Below are 23,918 nucleotides of genomic sequence, written 5' to 3' on the forward strand. Positions count from 1 at the left end.
CACACCCAGTGACTACAGTGTCCTGTGAACAGAGAGACACAAAGTCATAAAATATCAGGATTGCAAGCAGAAATGAGAATGATGTGGAAGAAAGATACCCAGATAGTACCAATAGCAGTAGGAGCAATGGGTTTTATAAAAAAAGTGTTTACAGTCATATTTAGATATGCTACCAGTACATGTAACTCCATACGAATTGCAGAAAGAGTCATTACTGGGCACATTGCGGGTGCTGCGAAGAGCAATTTTGGCTGACATCAAAGAGTGAGGTAATACTAATTTCATGAACTTTAATCATACTTTGGCTTAGGAATGGTGTCCATTCCCATCATGGTATTAGGAACACAAAAGATATGGAGAAATTAAAAAGGGAGAATATATATATATATATATATATATATATATATATATATATATATATATATATATATTATATATCTCATATACATATAATTTAGCTCATAGAAAATAACAAAGTTTAAAGACTTCTCATCCTTTTGTACATTATTTAAAACTGTATAGTTCATCAGATGAGGAACTGAAAGCACATCTGCAAGTGATTAAAACATTTTCAGATGATACAAGAATGTCATTTGGTCTTGAAAAATGTGCAAAAGCAACCTTCAAAGCAGGAAAGCTGCAGCACTATCAAAACATCAGTTTGGGACAAGAATGTGATATAAAAGAACTTGAGCAAGAAGAAGTGTATAAATATTTTGGAACTGATGAAGGATCAACAATAAAACATAAACACATGTGAACAAAACTAGTAAGGAATATTTTAGAAGGTTTAAATTAATAATAAAAACAGAACAGCATTGACATCAAGGAACAAAGTCCAGACTATAAACCAATCATGCTCATCAAATGATTTATAGACGTCAGTGCATACCAAGATTATATATTCCACTTTCTGAAGGAGGTATGGGCCTCCTTGAAATTGATTACATGTACAGATCTCCAGTCATGCGACTGCACACATATCTGCTGACCTCACAAGACCCAAATGTAGTGAAAGTTCTAAAACATAAGAAGAAAAAGTCTAAGTTGACTTCTCTGCTTAGTTTAGCAGAAGCATATCAGTGTCAAGCAGGAATGGAAATCAAACCAGCCGTAGATAAAAATCAGGCAGCAACTGAATGTGCCAAAAAACAAAAGAAAGGATATAAGGTGAAGGATCAGATGAGAGGGCAAGAAATGTGGAAAATGCATAAATATAGCTGCAAGTGTAGGAAACTCTTGGAAAGGATTGAACACAGAAATGGTTAAGGAGTGGTTAATTTAAAATATAAGATGAAAGGTCAATATTGGTGGCCCAAGATAGTGAACTATGTGCACATTGGTTTACAAAGTCCATTGAACATATAGGAGAAACCGACAAAGTAGGTTTTGTAAAACAGAAGTGGAAATAGTCTCACACCTTGTTGCTGGCTGTGGCATACTAATGGCAGAGGATTTGTACACTGAAATGCATAATAATGTGGAAAGACTGTTGCACTGGGGATTGTGCAAACATTATAATACTGAAATGGCTGAAAAACACTGGAAACATGAGCCACGCCACATCACAGAAAATGATGGTCTATATCACATGGGATCACCCATTACCAACAATTCAAATGATAGATACGAGAAAACCAGCTATAGTGGTCCACGAAAAGAAGACAAGAGTAGCATTGATCATTGAAATTGCTACACCCAGTGACTACAATGTCTTGTGTACTGAGAGATAAAGTCAGAAAATATCAAGATTTGCAGGCAGAAACTAGAGCAATGTGGAAGAAAGATACCCAAAGAGTTCCAATAGTACTAGGAGCAACAGGTCTTATGAAAAAGAATCTACAATCATATTTAGATATCCTACCAATGCATGTAACTCAGTATGAATTGCAGATGGAGTCTTTACTGTGCACATTGTGAGTGCTGCGAAGAGCACTTTTGGCTGACATCAAAGAGTAAAACAATACTAATTTCATGAACTTTAATCATACTTTGACTTAGGAATGGGGTCCATTACCATCATGGTATTAGAAACCTGAAACCCAAAAGACTTACAAAAATTAAAAGACAGAAGACATATATATAGTGGCTTTAAAAAGTTTACACATCCCTGTTAAAATGCCAGGTTTTTATGATGTAAAAAGTGAGACCATAATAAATCATTTCAAAACTTTTCCCACCTTTAATGTGACATATTACTTGTACAATTCATTGAAAAACACATCTGTTAGGGTAACAAATATAAAAAATAAAAAACATACAATAAGGTGGCTGCATAGATGTGCACACCCCTAAAATAATACTTGTTGAAGCACCTTTTGATTTAATTACAGCATTTGGTCTTCTTGGGTAGGAGTCTATCAGCATGGCACATCTTGACTTGGCAATATTTGCCCACTCTTCCTTAAAAAAACACTCCAAATCTGTCATTTTGCAAGGGCATCTCTTGTGCACAGCCCTCTTCAGGTCAACGCAAAGATTTTCTTTTGGATTTAGGTCTGAGCTCTGGCCGGGCCATTCCAAAACTATAATTTTCTTCTGGTAAAGCCATTCTTTTGTTGATTTGGATGTATGCTTGCGGTCATTTTCATGCTGAAAGGTGAAATTTCTCTGTCTCCATCTTTCTAGCAGATGCTTGAAGATTTCGGGCCAAAAGTGACTGGTATTTGTAACTGTTCATAATTCCTTCCACCTTGACTAAAGCCCCAGTTCCATCTGAAGAAAAGCATCTGCAAAACATAATATTGTCACCACCATGCTTCACCGTGGGGATGGTGTTCTTTTGGTGATGTGTTGTTTTTGTGCCAAGTGTACCTTTTGGAATTGTGGCCAAAAAGCTCAACCATGGTGTCATCAGACCATAACACATTTTCCCACATGCTTTTGGGAGACTTGATTTATTGTTTTGCACATTTTAGCTGGGCCTGGATTTTTTTCTGTGTATAAAAAAGGCTTCTGTCTTGCAACCCTTCTCCATATCCCAGACATATGGAGAATATGGGAGATTGTTGTCACATGTAGTACACAGCCAGTACTTGACAGAAATTCCTGCAGCTCCTTCAGTGCTGCTGTAAATCTCTTGGCAGCCTCCCTGACCAGTTTTCATCTTGTCTTTTCATCAATTTTGGAGGGATGTCCAGTTCTTTGCAACATTACTGTTGTCCCATATTTTCTCCACTTTTTGATGACTGTCTTTACTGTGTTCCATGGTATATCCAATGTGGAAATGTTTTGTATCCTTCTCCTGACTGATACCTTTCAATAATGAGATCCCTTTGATGCTTTGTAAGCTCTCTGCAAATCATGGCTTTGCTGTAATAGGCAATTGAGTAAATGTCAGAAAAATCCTATTAGGACAGTTGAACTTTATTTGGGGTTAATCAGAGTCTCCTTAATTGATGGCAGGTGTGTACCCAGAAAGACTGAATATTGTAATTAAATCAGAAGGTGCTTCAACAAAGTATTATTTTCAGGGTGAGCACACTTATGCAACCTGCTTATTGTACATTTTTTATTTTTTATATTTTTCCCCCAACAAATTTGTTTGTTTTTCAATTGAATTGTGCAGGTTATAGGTCACGTTAAGTGGGAAATGTTTTGAAATGATTTATTGTGGTCTAATTTTTTTTGTATCATAAAAACCTGGCATTTTAGCAGAGGTGTGTAAACTCTTTACATCCACTGTATCTATATCTATATCTATCTATATATATATATATATATATATATATATATATATATATATATATATATATATATATATATATATATATATATATATATATATATATATATATATATATATATATATATATATATATATATAGAGAGAGAGAGAGAGAGAGATGCAAACAAACATTAGTATCGTAAGTAGCAGCAGTTTAAATCAATACATGCAGTATGTTATGCTGCTACTGCTGTTGTTTCTTTTAAAATGCATAAGGGTGTTAGGCATGTTTTTTATACTTATCTGCAGTTTTATTGATATTTTGTGTTTTTTTTTTTTTTTTTTTGCATTTTCATTCATATGCCTTTTCGGTATACTCGCTTTGATATTTTCAGTTTCGATGTTGTGTTAATTTGGTCTTCTGAAATTGACCTATATATATATATATATATATATATATATATATATAAGAAATCAAACTGCAGAGATATTTATCATTGTTTACATGCAGTATACCTATAAGTTTTCTATTTAACAATCATTCAATACAGCAGCATTATACAAATTGCTCCATTTCAATCATTGACTAAACCTCACTCATTGTTGTAAACATTATTCTGCATGTATTGTTCCCACAAAATATATTTATTTCTATGTAATATGCTCTTTCCAGTTTATCTTCTTTACAATATTGGATACTTCAGTTACAGCTATGTTAGGTTTTGATTTCCTTTTTTCTAGTAATTGTGTTTTGACAGCCAATAGCATTAAAATTAGTAAGGAACACTATATCTAGGCAATTCAAGTCCTGTGTCCCAGCTAAAAAGAATTGTTTCCTTATTTACAATCATTTGCTCCCTAAAATTTCTAAGTATTCCATAGTGAGTTTTTAAAATCTGCCAGTTCATTATAATCTACAAAAATATGTTCCCAATTACATACTCTGCAGAGAGTTTCTAAAATCTGCGAATATGTTACCCTCCCAAAGAATAATTTCCTAGTTACCCCTTTCTTTCCTATCATACCTCCAGCATTTGCTTTCTACCTGTGGAACATTACTTAATATCTGCTTGGGGCATACAAATACTTAAGCAAAAACTTCAAACAGAAAATCCTAAACCTTCTGGATTTTATTGTATGTTCTCACATTGTTTCTTTGTAATTTACCTTTCCAGTCTGTCTTCCCAGTCTTTTCTAACTTCATCTGATTGATTCTCACAGTTATGAAGCAATAGTTTATACATCCTATTAATTATCTTTTTTTAACACCAACTTCTTTTCTAGGCTTAACTATAAACTTTCCCCAAGTTGGTCTTTCTCTTTGCATTCCCCTATGTCTTTGTCTTTGACTATATTTTGACATTAATCCATGGTTGGGAAGGTGGTCTCATACTTGCAGTCCAGACATCTGCTTGCTCTTTGCCTATTTTCTATATCTCTACTTGCAGCTATTCCTACTGATGAACTCTCCTTTCTCCATTCTAGTGTTAGCTTACATCTTAAAATACATGCTGCTACCCTATGAATACAGGATTCCATATTGTTGTTGCTATTTTCCTCAGTGACTTGCATCCAAAGTCCTACTTTCTTGATGCTCTCTCCATTTCATCATCAATCCTTTTCACTTTGATTTATAACCTTTGTGTCATATATAAAACCTAACTGTGCAGCCTTAACATATCCCTTCAAATCAAATAATCCTAAACCAGTTTGTTCTATGAGGAGAATCAGCATATCACACTTAAATACTGATCACTTCCAGTTCCAAATATTCCTTCAACTCTTAATTATTTTTTACAGCTTGTCCCCTTTTCAGAAAATACCAGACCTGTGTTTAAAACTAACAAGACAATACATTTTCACTGTGTTTATCTAACTATCCACATCCATTATCAAGGGCATCCGGTTTCTCATTTTTTTATTTCATTTATTTCTTGGACTGCCAAGGAAGTGTTGGATACTTGTTCGTAATATGAGAATAATATTTTTATGTCTGGGATTCAGATGTGCTGTTTATATATCTAATGGATCTATGTCAGTTGATCAAGTTTTCAGAAACTTTTTTTTATCAATTAATTTTTTATTACGTTTGTAACACAATAACATAACAATACAGAGAAGAAAATGAATAAATGCGCAGTCTATGAATGAAAAATATTGTATACACAAGTAAATGAACTAAACAAAAAACAAAATAACAATATAACATTATATATAGTCAAAAAAAAAAAGAAAAAACCCACTATGTACAATATTTACAGACTAAAATGTTGTTATATAGAGAAAAGGTTAGAAGAATAAATGGAATTATAAGGGATAACAGTGGATCTCCAAATAAAACCCAAAAAGAGACAGATGCCATATGGTCAGAAATAAGCTGGAAGTTGAATTAATCACATAAAATTAAGTCAAAAAGACAATTCCAGACTTTTTTAAGATAGGTTTTTTTCCTAGGCCCTTTGGTTATAAACTTATATGCTGAAATATACTTCAAAGCCATCTCTTTGAATCCATTCCAACACAGTTTGGTGTGGTCCAACCAGTTCTTCATAATATATAATTTGGTAAGGGAGCAGAGAATAATAAGAACATGAAGTTTTAACTTAGGTAACTTCATGTTAGATATATGAAGTATCGCTGTTTCCCAAGAGAGGGTGGATTTGTGGTATCCCATTTTCTCCAGACGAACTTTTAAAGAACACCAAAGTTTGTGGATATGCTTGCAGAACCAAAATATATGCAGTATATCCGAAATATGGGAAAGAGCAACAAGTACAAGAAGGGGAATTTTTGGAGTCAAATTTATTAAGCATAGAAGGCGTAAAGTAGGAGTTATTATTGATCATCAATTGTGTGTAAATGAGTTTTTTGAATGGGGATAATTCTAAAGTAGTTTTTATGGCAGATAGTTTTCTTTCTTCTGTAAACCGAATACCTTGGTTATCCCAGTAATCCGAAAAAAGGCAAACTGAATTATGTAATATGGAATTTATGAGGGCATATGATCTGGATAGCATTTTTTCAGAGCTTGAGATAGCAGATAAGACATCACAAAGTCTGGAGATATCTTGAGAATTGACCTTGGGATTTATAAATTTAGAAGAGATTAGTTCTCTTAATTGGCGTAAAATAGTTGTGCATTTATTATTGACTTTAAAAATTAGTCATAAATCATAAAGCAATTTGTCTTTGTATTTAAAAAGATCCCAAACTATGATACCTTTAATAAGGGGGAAATCAGAGAGATCGATCATCAAGTTGTTGGTTTTAAAATTTGGGTTGAGATGCAGAGGTTGAAGAAAAGGGAGAGTTTCTTCTAAGTTGATGGATTTTATCAGATTTTGGAATAGTCTGATTTTATGTTTTAGAGTACAGGATAAGTTATATTTGTTAATAGCAGGTAGGGAAAGAAATGGAAGAGATTTAGGATTACTTTTATTGATGAGAACATGCTGATACCATATTTTTATCCATAAAGGGGAAGAGTTATAGGTATCTGGGTTAAGTTTTGAGATAGATAAAATTCTGTTTGCACAAATAATCATGTAATAGAGGTGAATGTTTGGCATGTTTAAGCCACCTTTAAACTTAGGATAAGAAAGTTTAGAATAAGATATCCTAACTGATTTAAGAAACCAAATAAATTTGGCTAATTCTTTATTTATCTCAGAGAACAGGATGTTTGGTATACTAAGATTTGAGGCATAAAATTGGTAGAGAAGTCTGGGCAAAACATTCATTTTCACTATCGCGGCTCTTGATAAAAGGGATAGATTTAAGAGTTTCCATCTGTGGAGGTCTTGGAGAATTTTGGACCAGGTTTTTAGAAAGTTATTTTGAAGCATAGAGGCTTGATTATGTTCAAAATGTATGCCCAGATAATTGAGATTGAAAGTTGTACCAAAAGAAGAATCAGGAAAATAATTAGTTTTGTGGTTTGCCGGATTAATAGGGAAAATATGTGATTTCTTATGATTAATCTGATAGTCAGAAGCCTTAGAGAATATGTCGATAGTTTTTATAACTTTACACAGATCTGTGTTAGGGTATTGAAAGTATAGGTTAACATTGTCAGCAAACGCAGAAAGCATTATGTTAGTATTTAGAATTTTAGGGATTGTATGATGAGTGTTTTGAGCAAGCTATAGGAAAAGTGGTTTAATGAAGATATTAAAAAGAAAGGGGGATAGTGGGCATCCTTGTCTCGTTCCATGTGTAATCTTAATTGGGTTAGATATGCTTTTATTAGCATATATGAAAGTGGAGGAGTTTTTGTAAAGTACCATAATCATATCAGAAAAGGCTTTGGGTATATCAAAGTGAGTTAATGTTAGGAACAGGAAATCCCAATTTACTCTGTCAAAAGCTTTTGAAGCATCTAGTGTTAAGGCATAAATCGGGTTTCTGTCTTTTTTTGTAAGGTGGAGTAAAGAATCTAGAGTTAGAGTATTATCCCAGGTGTGTCTGTGGCTCATAAAGCCTGCCTGATCTGAAGAGATTATAAAGGGCATAATGTTTTTAAGTCTGTTGGCTAATATATCAGATAAAATCTTTATGTCAACATTTATTAAAGAGATGGGTCTGTAGTTGGGATCAGTTTTGTCTTGTTTGTTTTTTTAAAATCAGCATAGTTTTCGAGGTGTTCCAATGTAAATCCGAGATCCCATTTTTTATAATGAAATTGAATATCTTTAAGAGAATAGGAAAAATTGTTGAGTTAAAAACTTTAAAGAAATTGGTGGTGAACCCATCAGGGCCTGGGGATTTATCTAATTTAAAATTGGTAATGACCTGTTGGATCTCTTGAAGCTCCAATGGAGCAGACAACATGGACTTTTGATTTTCATTCAAAGAGGGGAATCTAATAGTATTCAGAAAGTTTACCATGTGCGGATTAGAGATTTTCTCAGTCTTTCTGCAGTAAACATCAGAGTAAAGAGAATGAAATAGCTGTAATATTTCTGAGTCAGATTTATAAATTTTATTTTGGTATTGTAACATAGAAATTCTAGGGGAATATTGACTTGTTCTTATAATTCTAGCAAGGGTCTTTGATGGAATTTGCGCCCATTCTGAGTATGTTGTGATAAGTTTTTGTTCTGGCAGAGAATAATTCTATTGATGTAGCTCTAATAGATCTTTTTGGGTATTGTTTATCAGTTTGTCTAAAGCAGGATCTTGTTTAGCCTCTGTTTCTTTTCAAAAATAGAAAGTTTTAGGGTTAGATTAAGCTCCTTTATTTTATTAAGCTTTTTGAAGAATGAAGCCTCGCTTATCAAGAAACCTCTCAATTTGGCTTTACAAGCTGCCCATTGGATATCCATTGGTATGTTTAAGTATTCAAGATTGATATCCAAGTCTAATAATATCTCATTCGTTTCTTGATTTATGTCACTGTTATGTAATAAGTTATTGTTTAGTGTCCAGTTACTGTATAAAGAATTTAAAGGTTTCCTTGAAGTGAATATAATATTAAGAGAAATTTTTGCATGGTCAGATAGGAATCTAGGATCTACAGAAAACTTTAAATTAAAGTTTGATAGGGATTCAGAGATTAAGAAGAAGTCCAAACGTGACCATGTGTTGTAACATTTCGAATAATATGTGTAAATTTTGTCTTTAGTTGAGATCTCACTAAAAGATATTGTGTCTATAATGTTAAAGTCAGACATTAATTCTCCAAGAGCTATGGAGGCTTGAAGATTATAAGATGAGGATTTACTTGTATGGTCTAATATAGGGTTTAGGACTGCATTCCAATCACCACCTACAATAAATTGGTAGTTTTGAAATGTGTAAAGAATATTGTATATCTCCATTAAGAAGACTTGTTGTTGTGAACAAGGCCCATAAACATTTAAAAAAAGAACTGGTTTGGTGGAGTTTGGAAGATTGGATGTGAAATAACACCATCTACCATTTTTGTCTGAATTTACCTCATTTATTATCCCCAGAAATTCTTTCTTTATTATGATGGCAACACCCTTAGAGTTAGAACTATCTCCAGCAGCAATAATAGCTCTTATCCATTTCCTTTTCATTTCTTTCATCCAATCTTGTTTGAGCATATGTGTTTCCTGCAGAAAACAGATATTTGCTTGAGATTTAAACAATAAATGTAGTAGGAGACATTGCTTAGCTTTATTTTGTAGGCCTCCTATGTTCCAAGAGTCTATGAACCAAGCCATAAGAACTTACTTTTATAGGTTAATGTTCTTGGACTATGGTTCATTATTTTCTACAGATGTGGCATAAAAAAAAAAAAAAACATAAGAAAAAGAAATAATAAATATAGATGGATGTAGTAGGATGATGGAGATCCCATTAATACTTCCAACCTTAAAAGATATACAAACAATGAGAAATGAAGCATAGTATTCCTTCAAAAGTAACCCGGTGCCTAACCACTCAAACACCTTAAGTGAAGGAATACCATAAAGTTTGAAATCATGACGTGGTTGTTTAACTAATAATAATAACATACTATGAAGAAAAAACCTTAGTATTGACTTGAAATAAACAACAAAAACTACTAACAGTACTATACATATGTACAAGAAAATAATCATCCAAAATCTAGTCATTCTAGAACCCTATAATAATGCACTAAAAGCATTCAAAGAGTAATTAGGATAAGTAAAATAGGAGTAGCCGTATAAAGGTAGAATTTAATGTGAAGAGAACAGGAAAGAAAGAATAATGACACACACTAGTTAGCACATAGAAAAAAGGCTGTTATAATTATAAATGAGGTTAAACAACTAGGGTAGAAAACCTAAGATAAGAATAGAAAATTACTTAATATTATAAAAAACAGAGAGATCACAAAGCAAGATTCAACATTGCACATTTATGTGTGCCGCAACATTGAGACAGAACTAGAAGAATTATTAAAGCATTATTAAGGTAGTAATATAAGATAGAGAAGGAAGAATAGAAAAAAGAAATTATTAAATCAGAAGGAGGGTAAAAGCTTGCTTAAATATTGTAGAGGTAAATCATGAAAAGGGTAATAGTGAGTGGTGAGTTACCTGTGAGAAGAAACTCATGACTTGGTGAATATACAAAGATAAGAAAAACCTGGTTAAACGGACTAACAATACATTGACAAAAGATTATTTAGCAAATCTAATAATAATCATATTATAATTATTACACCCAGCAACATTAACAGCAAAACACCTAAATATGAACAAAACAAAACAAGTTAAACACTCTGAACTGACTAAAACCAGTCTCTTTCGATTAGCATCTGTTTAATTAGACCAATGCTTATTGAAGAGGAAAAAGCTGTTGGTAAGTCAAAAAGTTCAAATTGTAAATAAACGTAATGGATGGGAGTTGCACCAATACATCATCGCTTGAAAACTCTCGCTATGAATGGCCAGTAACCCTTAATACCAGCTAGGACCCTAAGACATTAGTAACATTCTGGGTATCCAAACAACACCAGTAAGGAAGGAGTCACTGGGAAGGTTGCTGAAAAACCACCATGTAGAGGCGACATGGACCAAACAGATTTTAACAGCATTAGGAGATCTTGCCTTCCATGAAAACTGGAGATCCTATAGCAGTAATATATTTATTAGGGCATTAGGCAACACATAAAAAAAACTTATTGAACAGTGTTGATAGTTAAACCAGTAAAAAAATAACAAAATCAAGTGTGTAATGTTAGGTCAAGCATTGTGTGACTCTGCACGCATGAATGATGATCATCTTCCGTGAAGACTGCTAAAAGCCGCTTAATTAAGGCACAGAGAGCAGCTGGTAAATGAGCAAAACGAAGATCATTGTGATAAGTTGATTGAGCCCTCAGCAGTACCAACAAGCTTTTTTTAAAGCTTAGTTAACAGTATTGGTGGTTAAATGAGACTCATGCGAGCATAACTAAGAGCGCAGAACTAGATCGGGCATCTTGTGATACTGAACAAGAGGGAAGATTACATGTGGGAACAATGGAAGCCGCTTTGTAAAAGGGACCCCCTGGGTAATAATGAATTGCTGCAATGGTTCCCAGCTGTCTGAAAGTAAAAAACTTGAGCAGGCAAAGTGAAAATTGCAGATAAAAAATACACAGAGGGTAAAGATGCAAATCGGATTACTGGAAGGGCAGTCAGAAGCCTTCCTATGCTATCCGGTGCTTAAAAAGCAGTACATAACTTAGATTAGTGTAGGTTATCTTCTACAGAACAGGAATACTATTGAAAGCTTTAAGAAAAACTTCTTTTGCCTCATTAGGAGAGTTAGCAGAGAATCTTGACCCATTATGGATGAATATAAGTGTGCTCAGATATCTTATTTGGAACTTGATATCCGTTCTAATAAGATCTGCGCAAAACGGAGCCAGCTTCTGTCTGTCAGATTTATAGAGTGAGGTAAATCTTGTGCAAAAGACAATTTCTAATTGCTCCATGTAAAGGATTTATGTTTTTTGGCAGCTAGAAGAATTCTTTGGGTGTCTTGGAAATTTAAAAGTCTTGTGTAAACTTGACGCAGTGTGGTAGAATCCTGTTTTTTGTAAGTGGCGTGATGTGCTCTCTCTATCATTATATTAGAAGTACATCCATCAGAGTATAAAAGTTGTTCAAATATCTGTTTATATATTTTAAGTAAGTCCTGGTTATCATAAGACTCAGGGAGACCTCTGATTAGTATATTGTTGCGCCGACTCCTTGCCTCGAGGTCCGTTAGCTTTGACTGAAGCTCCGTGATGGAAGAAGTTTTGGTATGGAGCTCATCAGTTAAGGTTTTGATAAGGAATTCATTTGATTGTGTTTTTTGTTCAAGAGTGTCTACTCTATCAGCGATCTGGTTTATGGTATTACCAAACTTGGCCAGTTGATCAGAAAAACCTTGAATTGTGAGTTGTATAGGCTGAATGCTTGTCTGAGTTCTTCTATGTGAAAGTTTGTTTCATCCTTGGTTTTAGCACTGATTTTACTGGAATCCATTGGTTGTTTATTAATTCTCTGTCTTTTGGAGCCTACCTCTTTTTCTGGTGAGAAAACTATTGATAGTTTAGCCTTAGTAGTCTGAATCTCCATAGAGTTGGGTTCATTTGCCATGCTTGAAACGGCATTGGTAAACTGGATATGCAGAGGGTAGTACAAGCCCTTGAATACACATGGCTGGAGCACTTGCTCAAAATATGGGAATAATACAAGTTTTAGTCTATGTATTATTAATAAAAAGGTGGACTAGTAGCTTGAAGATAGATTAAATTACCCTCTCCTTCAGAAAAAGGTACAAACTTGTATAAGAGGGTAATATTCTTAAAAAACTGAAACTGAGGTAAGGAGCTCAGTGCAAAGGGTGCACTCTAGGCGACCACCATCTTGGAATCAAGTTTTCAGAAACTTGAAATTCATATGTGTAAGATTATATGGTCAAATTTCTGAAAACTAGAACATGAAAAAAAAAAAACCCACACAAATCCATCTTTTTTATGTTTTTGCAGGGGTGCATGCACCTCCACCCCCCGCACCCACTTCTAATATATATATATATATATATATATATATATATAGAGAGAGAGAGAGAGAGAGATAAATAAATATATATATATATATATATATATATATATATATATATATATATATATATATATATATACCAACTCCGAGATTGCACTACATTGAGGAAAACTGTACATTTCTCAATCCTCACTGTACAGCAATCTCCATTCAAAAGCTTCAGGTTTTCAGAAATTTGATCATATCATCTCGCTGATATGAATTTCAAGTTTCTGGAAACTCAGTCAACTGATAGAGATCCTTTAAAATAGTTGTATGTCTCCTGAGGAAAATAATTTTATGTTGATATGTATATATATATATATATATATATATATATATATATATATATATATATATATATATATACACACAAACACACACACACACACACACACACACACACACACACACACATATATATATAGATAGATATAGATATAGATATAGATATATAGAGAGAGCGAGAAAGAGATTTGTGTGTGTGTTAGTCTGTTTCTGTTTGACTCAAATTTCATTGATTTATTTTTTTTTTCTCAGATAATTTTCCTGACCCATACATAGAGAATTTCCCTGAATTTATTGAAGGAACACCAGTGAACATTAAATGCACCATTGTACACACCTGTCCTTTTCATTCACCTCGGCTGAGATGGACCATTAGTGGTAATGTCCAAGAGGGGAATACAAAATATACAGAAAACAGTTGGAAGTATTCTTCAGTGCTTCGATTTACTCCTTCATCTGCACAACATGGTCAACATTTGCAATGCCACTGTGACTCCCCAAGAACAAGGGCATCTAATTATAAAACAATATATGTAAAGCGTAAGTCACCATAGTACATTTCTAATATAGGCTATACTATTTCTTGTTTATTGCATTTTGTCAAAATTTTTGATCATCTATGTTGAAATGTGTCTGCAAACTTCTCACTTGATGTACAAACACACATTACAGAATGAGCTTTAACTGTAACAGATATATTGTAAATGCAAAATTATTGAAAACTGATGGAACTATGTAGTGAATAGTGTAATGGATAGGAAGAAATTTAGAGAAAAATAATTATAAATGTTAGGTTCTGGTTTAGAAAAATAACCAGGTCAACCCACTTGTCTGCGATTAAAGCTGCAAAGGAAGCTGCAAGGCAGAAAGCAATAAATGAAAATGATCAGTGACCATGACATCTGTGACTTTTTGCAAATACTCTGCACGGAGGAGGTCAGCAGCTAGAGTGGTAGGCTTTAATTTCCTAATTAAGCCATATTTGCTGTTAAAGTGAAGCATATAGCCTTAGCATATGGGCAGGGTCATTTTGCCTATGAAAGGTTTAACATAAATGTATGATTAATAATCCAGATAAGGAAAGCCGTCAAGCCGACAAAAGCACCCCAAAAGCAATTCTTTTGTGTGAATGACGAACAGTAACACAATTAGACCGTATATAAACGCTTTTATTATACAAAATACTCATCATCTCATAAATATTCATAAGTTGTGTTTATTAATGACTAAAATCTTTTTATAACCTTTTGGAAAATTAATTTATAACACCTTATACTATCGTTTTTCTGTGTCCATAACATCTTTAGAACTTGAATACTTATTTGAAACTTCATTATTAATTCTTGTATTACTGACAGACATTGTGTGAGTGTTTACTAGTGTTAAACTCCCACTAGTGTCCAAATCCTGCAATACCTTATAATAAGTCAAGTATATATATTGTGTTTTAAGTATACTTTAAATATATATAAATAAATATATACAAAAAAAAAAAATTAAATATATGCACTTTTAAAATCTAATCTATAAAATGTCATAAAAATGTTATAAAAATGTTAAAAAATGTTAAATATTGTACACTATTGTGGAATATAATATATAATGTGTGAAAAAAATGTATAAAAAATAAAACCAATTGTGTCTCTCTCTAATAATAAATACAACCCTGCATAAAACCTCTTCATACTTTGTTAGCTTTTAGTTTTAATAAAGGTCCAATGGAAATAGTTAGTCGTTAATAAACACAACTTATGAATATTTATGAGATGATGAGTGAAAAGGGATTGGTTCATTTTGAATAAATTGAGACTGTTACCATAGGTTGATTGATTTTTAATTTAATATATAAGTGGAAAAAGCTTGGTTTTGTTTTTATATGATGAAGTCCTAAGTGGAGGGACGAAAACGCGTGTGTATTTTGTATAATAAAAGTGTTTATATACGGTCTAATTGTGTTACTGTTCGTCACTCACACAAAAGAATTGCTTTTGGGGTGCTTTTGTCGGCTTGACGGCTTTCCTTATCTGGATTATTAGTTTTTTCTTTTTGGATTGCTATACAGAGTTTTTGGTGGAGTTTATAAATGTATGATTCTTATGTGGCAGTGCGATGACAAGATATGTAACAGGACTCCACTGAAGTTCAGCTTTGTGAAGTAACATTGCAATTTGATGATTCACAGATAACAAAAAGAGTAGAAAGAACGTAAGTCAGAGACAATGCCATTCAGGACAAAAGAGTCAAAAGGGTATAGAGCAAAAAAAAAAAAAAAAAAAGGAAAGAGAAAGCAAGATTCTGGTATCAAATATATCAGATGAAAAACAGTGGAAAATTATTGTTGATAAGCAGCACATATTGTAAACAGTTACCCCAGAATCCATATGAAGTCTGTAAAGCTAACTTTCAGACTGATGTCTTATTGTATGCCGGACAAAAGTAATAAAATTATGGTTTACTGCATGCGAACATTACAGTTTCTGTACATATGCTGCACTTATGCACAGTACAAAGTAGTCATATAGACCCACATATGCTGAGACACTTAAATGTAACCATCCTAAACCTTAGATGAAGTACACACTACAACTGGCTTCATCAGCCCAGAATGTACTCTTTCAAAACAGCACCCACATCAACACATGCAGCCACATCTCAATGAGTCTCTACTTCTAAGCCCAGAAGACAAGTCACCACACAATACAACGTTCTGGTCATTGAACACTCCATTTTGAGACTCACTGATGTCCCCTCACCAGGCAGAGTAAGGGGAAAGTCAAGGTAATTTGCTTATCAGGTGCAAGGATTCACCACATTACACACACAGGTCATTGGACCACAAGTGCCAGTATGACTCAGTCATAGTCCATTTGGGTTTAAATAAACTGAGATGTACGTCCTTAGACTATATGAAGAGAGACATCATGGAGCTCTCAGAACATGTGTCCCAGGCTGTTATGCACCTACCAATGAGCATCATTTTCCTTTCTCCCAGGATGATGCCACAATGTGAACAGAAGATGACTGACTTTAATAATTAGCTTAGTTTCTGGTGTCATTCTAAGGAGGTGCAATATTTGTCAGTATAAAATCAGGTGGTCAATAGACCACACTGCTTATCCAGGAATGGTCTGCACCTCTCCCCTCTAGACTTTTGAATGGTACCTAAAACATTGTCCTCCCCATAACGCTTTCTTAAGCAGTTCCAAACTGAAAGAACTTCTGACAGCAAATGAAAACCATGAAATCTAAAAGTGTTACTGCACAATGCTAGAAGTCTAAAAAGAAACTCAACCCTCACCATGGAAAATGCAGACATCTGTGCAGTTACTGATATGTAGTTACAGTTAAACCATGTTTAAAGCCACAAACAGTACCCTGAAAGTGCAGGACTATAATGCCTTCCACACATTTAGACCAACTACGACACAGACAGGGACTAAAAGTGGAGGTGTCTCGATTTACCTAAAAAATAAATATACCTCAATGATGGTGAAAGAAGATGATATATTTGCGCTTCTCCATGTTAAAATCACCATAGGTAAAATTCCATATAATTTCCTTGTAAACTATAGGTCACCCTCTATGACCCAGGAAACCCATAACACATATTTAAGCTTACTGGAGATGGTCACCATCCAATCAGATGCCATTTACGTGGCTAACTTTAATCATACCAGAATTAACAGGGAAATACATATAACAACAAATGTACAGGCATAAAGATTCCTGGATTTTGTAAATACTATTCCCTGGATGAGATTGTGAATACTACAACCAGGGGAACAAAAATACCGGATCTGGTCCTCACTAATATGGGACCCTCTAGTGCCATGTTCACTCTTGTAAGGTCAGACCACAAAACAGTATCCTTTGAAGTAAAAATAAAATCTGAAACCTTGGCTAACATTTATTATTTTGTTGTTTCAAGCATTGTCCTTTTAGTGTTCAGCCTCCCTCTATCTGCTTGCAGGAAGCTCTGAAGGGCTTTGCTCTCAAACTTGTTTATTCAGCTCAGCTCGTGTTGTTTTACAGTTTAGGCCTGTGGAAGGTGACCTGGAGGTTTGGAAGCTAGCTAGCAGTTATATCCTTGGAAGAATATAACCAATATAGCAAAGACTGCAGCAGTGATCATTTGAACATCTACTGCTATGGTACGTTCAACTTACATAGCTGTACTTTCACAAACCCTAACAATGGAATCTGAAATGAAAGGGTGTACTGGTGTTGAGTCTAAACTGATTTGATGAACTGTTTAAGTATCCTCATGTGAAGTCCAGTTAAAGGAATCATTAAAATAGTAGAGGCCATGAAACTTAGAATTCTGAGATATTCCCTGGAAAGATGCCAACATCTGGATGGAAAATAGCAGCAACTTCTGCTTGTAACATTTTACTTTGTCTTCAGGAGGAAATGCCATCATTAGAGATATGCCCAGTAGATATCCCAGAAGCAATATCATGTATGAGGGAATGACAGATGATTTCTCTATGTTCAAATGAAAACCCAGACTAAGAAAAAGGATTTCTATTCAAGCAGGAGCTGAACAACAATTAGCAATCTATGAAAATAAGGCAATAATCTAAATATGAGAAAATGTGAAAGCCCTACAATGTGCAATGGGCTATTAAAGGAGCAATATACTTTGTAAATACTCTTGGAGCTGTTTAAAAAGTAAAGGGCAAAGCAGAAAAATGAAAATGAAAACCAGGCAGAAAAGCACAAGATGTGTCTGAAGTCTCAAAGAACTCAAATGCATCTTTTACATCTGCAGTTACAAGAAAATTGAGAGGTGAAATGCAAAGTAACAGAGACATTTTGAACTTTGGGATTCTGGTATAAACATTTAGAATAGAAAGGTCGAGGACAGGTCTTCAGGTTCCTTCTTATTTTGGCATCAGAAAGAATGTTGAATAAATGCTGTGGGGGGTTTGCCTATGAGGTGTGTGCTCCCACATGTTTGTGTGGCACACCACTGTGCTGAGAGTATCTAAAAGATCACTGATGTATTAATTATTGTTGATCCTTGTTTAATTTAAACTAGGGACATCAAATGCAGTTAATGGTGTACTTGGCAGGTGCAATGCATCATAGGTAGCTAATTACGCAGACAGCACCTACAGTAGAGCACTATAAAGTATGCATACACCCTACAATCTGATTTTCTCCCATACTCTGCACCATTGGAGTACAGACTTGGGAATTTTAACTGAAAGAATGTTATGGGCTGCTGCAGGTCTGCTACATCTGTATGTGCTATATATGGAAGGCAATGCTGCTTCTGACAATAGGACTAGGCAGAGAAGGAGATGAGTGCTCAGGCCCAGGGTAACCTTCCAGGAGCTACATAAGCTGGAGATTTTAGAGCACTACAGGGTGGACAGAGACATACTACAAGAAGTCGCTGAGCTCTGCTGCCCTCAACTGAGACCCAGAGCCAACAGAAGGAAACCCATCCCAGTGGAAACAAAGGTATGTGTAGCCCTTAGGATAATAGCTGTAGGTATCTTCCAAAGACCAACTGGGGGCATGATTGGGGTCTTGCAGGCATCAGCATCCAGGGTACTCCACCACTTCCTGGATGCCATGCTACCAATCTTTCTTTTCCCCTCACCCCTGAGGCAAGGGCCAGCAATATGCAACACTTGTGCTATGTAGCACACTACCCTGAGGTACTGGGTGCCAAGGATTGCACCCATGTACACATCAAGGCACTATCTGGTGAGGAGAGTAGAATCTATGTCAACCTCAACAGGTACCACTCCATCAACTGCAAAGTCATGTGCAATGCCCAGGGCATCACCATGAATGTGTGTGCTGTACCAGATGTTTGCTAGGGGGGACATCCCACATGGGCATTTAGTGGGGGATGCTGGCTACGCACTGGAGCCATGGATGATGACATCTATCAGAAATGCACACACACACTCACAGATGAATGCCATAATGAGGCATATGCACAAACTAGGAGCATCATAGAGCATGTGTTTGGGTTACTGTAGACACGGGTCCGGTGCCTTGATATATCTGTTGGAGACCAAAATCTTGTAAATACGAAAACCACCAAGAAGAGAAACAGGAGCTGGATGCAATCAGGTTTATTCTGGTACCTCGGCTTACACAGCCTTCAAAGGAATAACTTTTCAACAATTAATGCATCTTTTTATACAAAAACTTCATCCTTAATTAATTGAATAATGAGACAATTACATAAGTCACAAGGCTTCAGAATAAAAGGGACCATACACTAAAAATACTGATACATAGTCAGGAATAATACTTATACAAAAACATTGATACATAATCAAAATCATTTTATGTTTATACAAATACCTAAAGTGAAATCTCAAATAGTCGAGTTTATTTCCAGATTTAAACCTTTTGGTTTTAATGTACCAAAATTTAAAATGAACATACTTTCCAACTTTAACAGTTTCTGTAAAAAATTCCCAGTATTATAAGTATCAGGCCTAGGCAAAGCGCAAAAAAACAAAGAATCCAACACACCATTATGTGAACTATTTCACAGTTTCTGAGCTTTTCAATAGTTCACATAATGGTGTGTTGGATTCTTTGTTTTGCATCCAGCTCCTGTTTCTCTTCTTGGTGGTTTTCGTATTTACAAGATTTTGTTTTTTTACTATTATGTGAGGAGTTCAGGATTTGTGTTTTCTAATTATGGCAAATCCAGCCTGCAATGAAGATGTTTTTCGTTTTGCCAATTTGTGTAAGGAAAGGGATGACAAATTGGCTTTGTTTGATCCATGGACTGTTCCTGTGAGTGGAGATCGTGATAAGAGGTTTGATGAACTAAAAAAGTTAAGGTTTAAAGAAACCTCTTTGTTTTATGATACTCGACTGTTAGAAAAGTATGTAAGCCTGTCCATCACACCGAGAGGACTTCGGGTGGACAAGCTACCTGTCTTTAGGTTTACAGAGGAGGAGAATGAATTTTTTGAAGAGTGGAAGGCTGCCTCACTGCAGTGTACTTTAAGTTGGCTGAAAATTCTTATCCGACGAAACCGAAAGAACTTGGGGGCAATCCAACTACAGATCGCGGTGGTGGAGGAGAGTCTGTTTAGAGAGTTTCCCAATGAAGCATTTTGTGCTGCCATGAAGAGTATAAACACAGAAACTGCTAAATTTGAAACAGAAGTAGTTTCAAGAAAGAAAAACAAATTGAACAGGGACATTAATGACTTTAGAAAGGATACTGTTTATTTGTGGCAACGCAAACGTAAAAATGGTATGTCCCAAACCGGAAGAGTGGAAGGAGCTTCCAGATCTGCAAGAGATTCGTCTGTTTCATCTTCTGACATAGGTACAAGTAGGAAAAGCATGTCGTTTGAAAGAGTGGATAATATTGAAGATGCCAGCGGTCAGTTAGAGGCGGAAGAACAAGTGAATTGGAATTTTCGTCAGGGGAGTAAACGAAAATCAAGAAACAAGAGTCGTAACAGAAGATACTGAGAGGGGATGTGTTTCAATTGTGTTCAGACAGACTTTCAGGTTGGGACAGTTTGATTTTTCAAATGTTTCCTATAACGCTACACAAAAGCATATTGTTAATTTGAGTGACTTTTTGGTCACTACTGATATGGAGCAGGTGTTGTTTAAGGGAAGTAAGTTTGTCCCTACTAAAATACCAGCTCTTTCAGATTTATTAACTGATGTTAAGCGTTTTTGTAGGAAATTGTACTTAAAAGCATTTTTTGAAAATAAGAAGTGTCATACCATTAATACATCTAGTAGTTTGAATAATGTTGAAACTACTTCTGATAATTGTATTGTTTCTGATGTTTTTTCATGTTCTTCTGATTCTTTGCTTAACCTTTCTGTATATGATTATGATTCTGAAAGTTCTGTATTAGTGGATGGGGGCATGGATGGGTCTGAGTTAGATTTTTGTATAATTGATTCTGGGCATTTTGTAACAGGGTATGGTAAACTTGAGGTTCCTATTTTATCTACCCATAGTTCCTTTTGTCCACCTAAAAATTCTGTTACTTTGAAAGCTTTCGAGAGTGTATTACTTGGTAAAATTGAAACAGAATATGCAATGTTTCTGAAAAAATATTTTGAATTTAATCTTACCAAAAATGAGTGGAGAGCTTTAAAAGCTATGCAGGCTGTTTGTGACAAGTATGCTTTTTGTCAGGCAGACAAAGGAGGGAACTGGGTGATTATGGATAGGTTACATTATTTAAAAATGGTGTTTGACCTATTATCGAATGAACGAGTTTATGTTGAGTTATCGAGAAACCCTGTTTTAGAATTTAACAGAGCCCTTTTAGAACTGCTGGAGAGGGGTGAAAGACTAGGTTTTCTAACTAATAAAGATGTAAAAAGACTTCATATTGTTAGTCTGAAAGATCCTGGTTTTTATGCTCTACCTAAGATACACAAAAATCTTTGTGATCCTCCTGGTCGCCCTGTTGTGTCCTGTTGTGGTGGTTTTCTTGAACATGTTGGCATACTTTTGGACAGCCTTCTTAAAAAATAATTAGATAATGTTTCTTCACAATATTAGGAACACTAATGATTTTTGTGATAAGGTTAAGAATATGCAATGGGACAACACTTATTATTGGGCCACTGTCGACGTAAAGGCCTTATATACCAGCATTAGGACCAAATTTGGCTTAGAGGCTATCTATAATATTTTGGGGGAGGGCCCACGCACTTCATTTATTATTTCACTGTTGGAATTTGCATTGACTCATAATTACTTTTGTTGTGAAGGTAAAATATTTTTACAAAAAGAAGGCACTGCAATGGGTGCTAATTTTGCCCCTACTTATGCGATATTATTTATGTCATTTTTTGAAACTAGTTTTCTTTATAGGTTGGAATTTTTTCAAAAAAATGTTGTACTTTATTATAGATATATTGATGATTTGATCTTTGTATGTACTGGTAATATTATGGAATTTGATGGATTTATTGCCAGTTTACATAGTAATAGATTTGGTCTTGAATTTACATATGTAGTGAATAAAAGCACTATTCAATTTTTGGATATTTTGTTATATGTGGATTCTAATAAAAAAGTGCAGTATAGACCATATAGAAAAGTTACTGCAACTAATAATTTTTTACACGCCACTAGTGCTCACCCAAAACATTTGATTGAAGCACTTCCTTATGGTGAATTCAAACGCACTTTTGAACATACATCAGAGATCAATTTGTTGGATTTTGAATTCAGGTTGGTTAGAAAAAGGCTTCTGGATAGAGGCTATTCTGAATTTTCTATTAAGAATAGCAGTGATAGGTTGCTTAACCCTGATTCATTTATAAGAAATAAGGACAAAACTTATGATAACAATAAGGTGAATAAGCTCCCTTTGAATGATGAGAATAGAATATTTTTAGTTAATAGATACTCACTATTTTCACCTATTTTGAAAAGTACAGTGGATTTTCTTTGGCCGATTGTTTGTCAAAATGACGAAATAGGTCATTTATTTCCAAACAGAGTATGTTTTTCATATGGAAGGTATGCAAACTTAAAAGAAATATTAAAGTTCAAACCAAAAGCCAGGATTAACATACTTAACATACTTAATGGGAGCTCAACCTTAAAAGGTATGTTCAAGTGTGGAAAATGTAGAATTTGTTCTAAAGTTAAGAATTTAACAGGTAGTTGTATAAATGGCATAAAATATCAAGCTTTGGATACATTTGATTGTAAATCTTGTGGGGTGGTTTACATTGTTGGTTGTGGGTGTATTCCACCTAAATATTATATAGGGCAAACTAAATGTCAGCTAAAGATAAGAATCATGGAACACATGGGTGACATTAGAAATGGCAGGATGGAAAGCCCAGTTTATGAGCATTTCAATAGTTCACATAATGGTGTGTTGGATTCTTTGTTTTTTTGCGCTTTGGCTAGGCCTGATACTTAAAATACTGGGAATTTTTACAGAAACTGTTAAAGTTGGAAAGTATGTTCATTTTAAATTTTGGTACATTAAAACCAAAAGGTTTAAATCTGGAAATAAACTTGACTATTTGAGATTTCACTTTAGGTATTTGTATACACATAAAATAATTTTGATTATGTATCAATGTTTTTGTATAAGTATTATTCCTGACTATGTATCAGTATTTTTAGTGTATGGTCCCTTTTATTCTGAAGCCTTCTGACTTATGTAATTGTCTCATTATTCAATTAATTAAGGATGAAGTTTTTGTATAAAAAGATGCATTAATTATTGAAAGGTTATTCCTTTGAAGGCTGTGTAAGCCGAGGTACCAGAATAAACCTGATTGCATCCAGCTCCTGTTTCTCTTCTTGGTGGTTTTCGTATATCTGTTGGAGCCCTGCAGTACTCTCCAGCCACATGTGCACATATGTTCACAGTTTGTGCCATGCTACACAGTATGATCCTGCAGAAGCAGCTGCAGCAGGATCAGCAAAGGGAAGGGATACACAGCCCCCCACC

At 34.6% G+C, this 23,918-nt stretch overlaps 1 protein-coding gene across 1 annotated transcript in view; it reads left to right on the plus strand.

Annotated features, from left to right (window-relative positions):
- The window catches only part of LOC122809190 (myelin-associated glycoprotein-like), a gene marked incomplete in the record, with an annotated part of 1,534,034 nt that overhangs the window by 466,633 nt on the left and 1,043,483 nt on the right, over positions 1 to 23,918 (plus strand). Inside the window, 1 exon segment of the mRNA XM_044080498.1 lies at positions 13,723 to 14,010. Within this exon segment, the coding sequence (XP_043936433.1) occupies positions 13,723 to 14,010 (288 nt within the window).

This window comes from Protopterus annectens, chromosome 8.part0 (assembly GCF_019279795.1).
Source record: "Protopterus annectens isolate FY-2018-M chromosome 8.part0, PAN1.0, whole genome shotgun sequence".
Classification (NCBI taxonomy): domain Eukaryota; kingdom Metazoa; phylum Chordata; order Ceratodontiformes; family Protopteridae; genus Protopterus; species Protopterus annectens.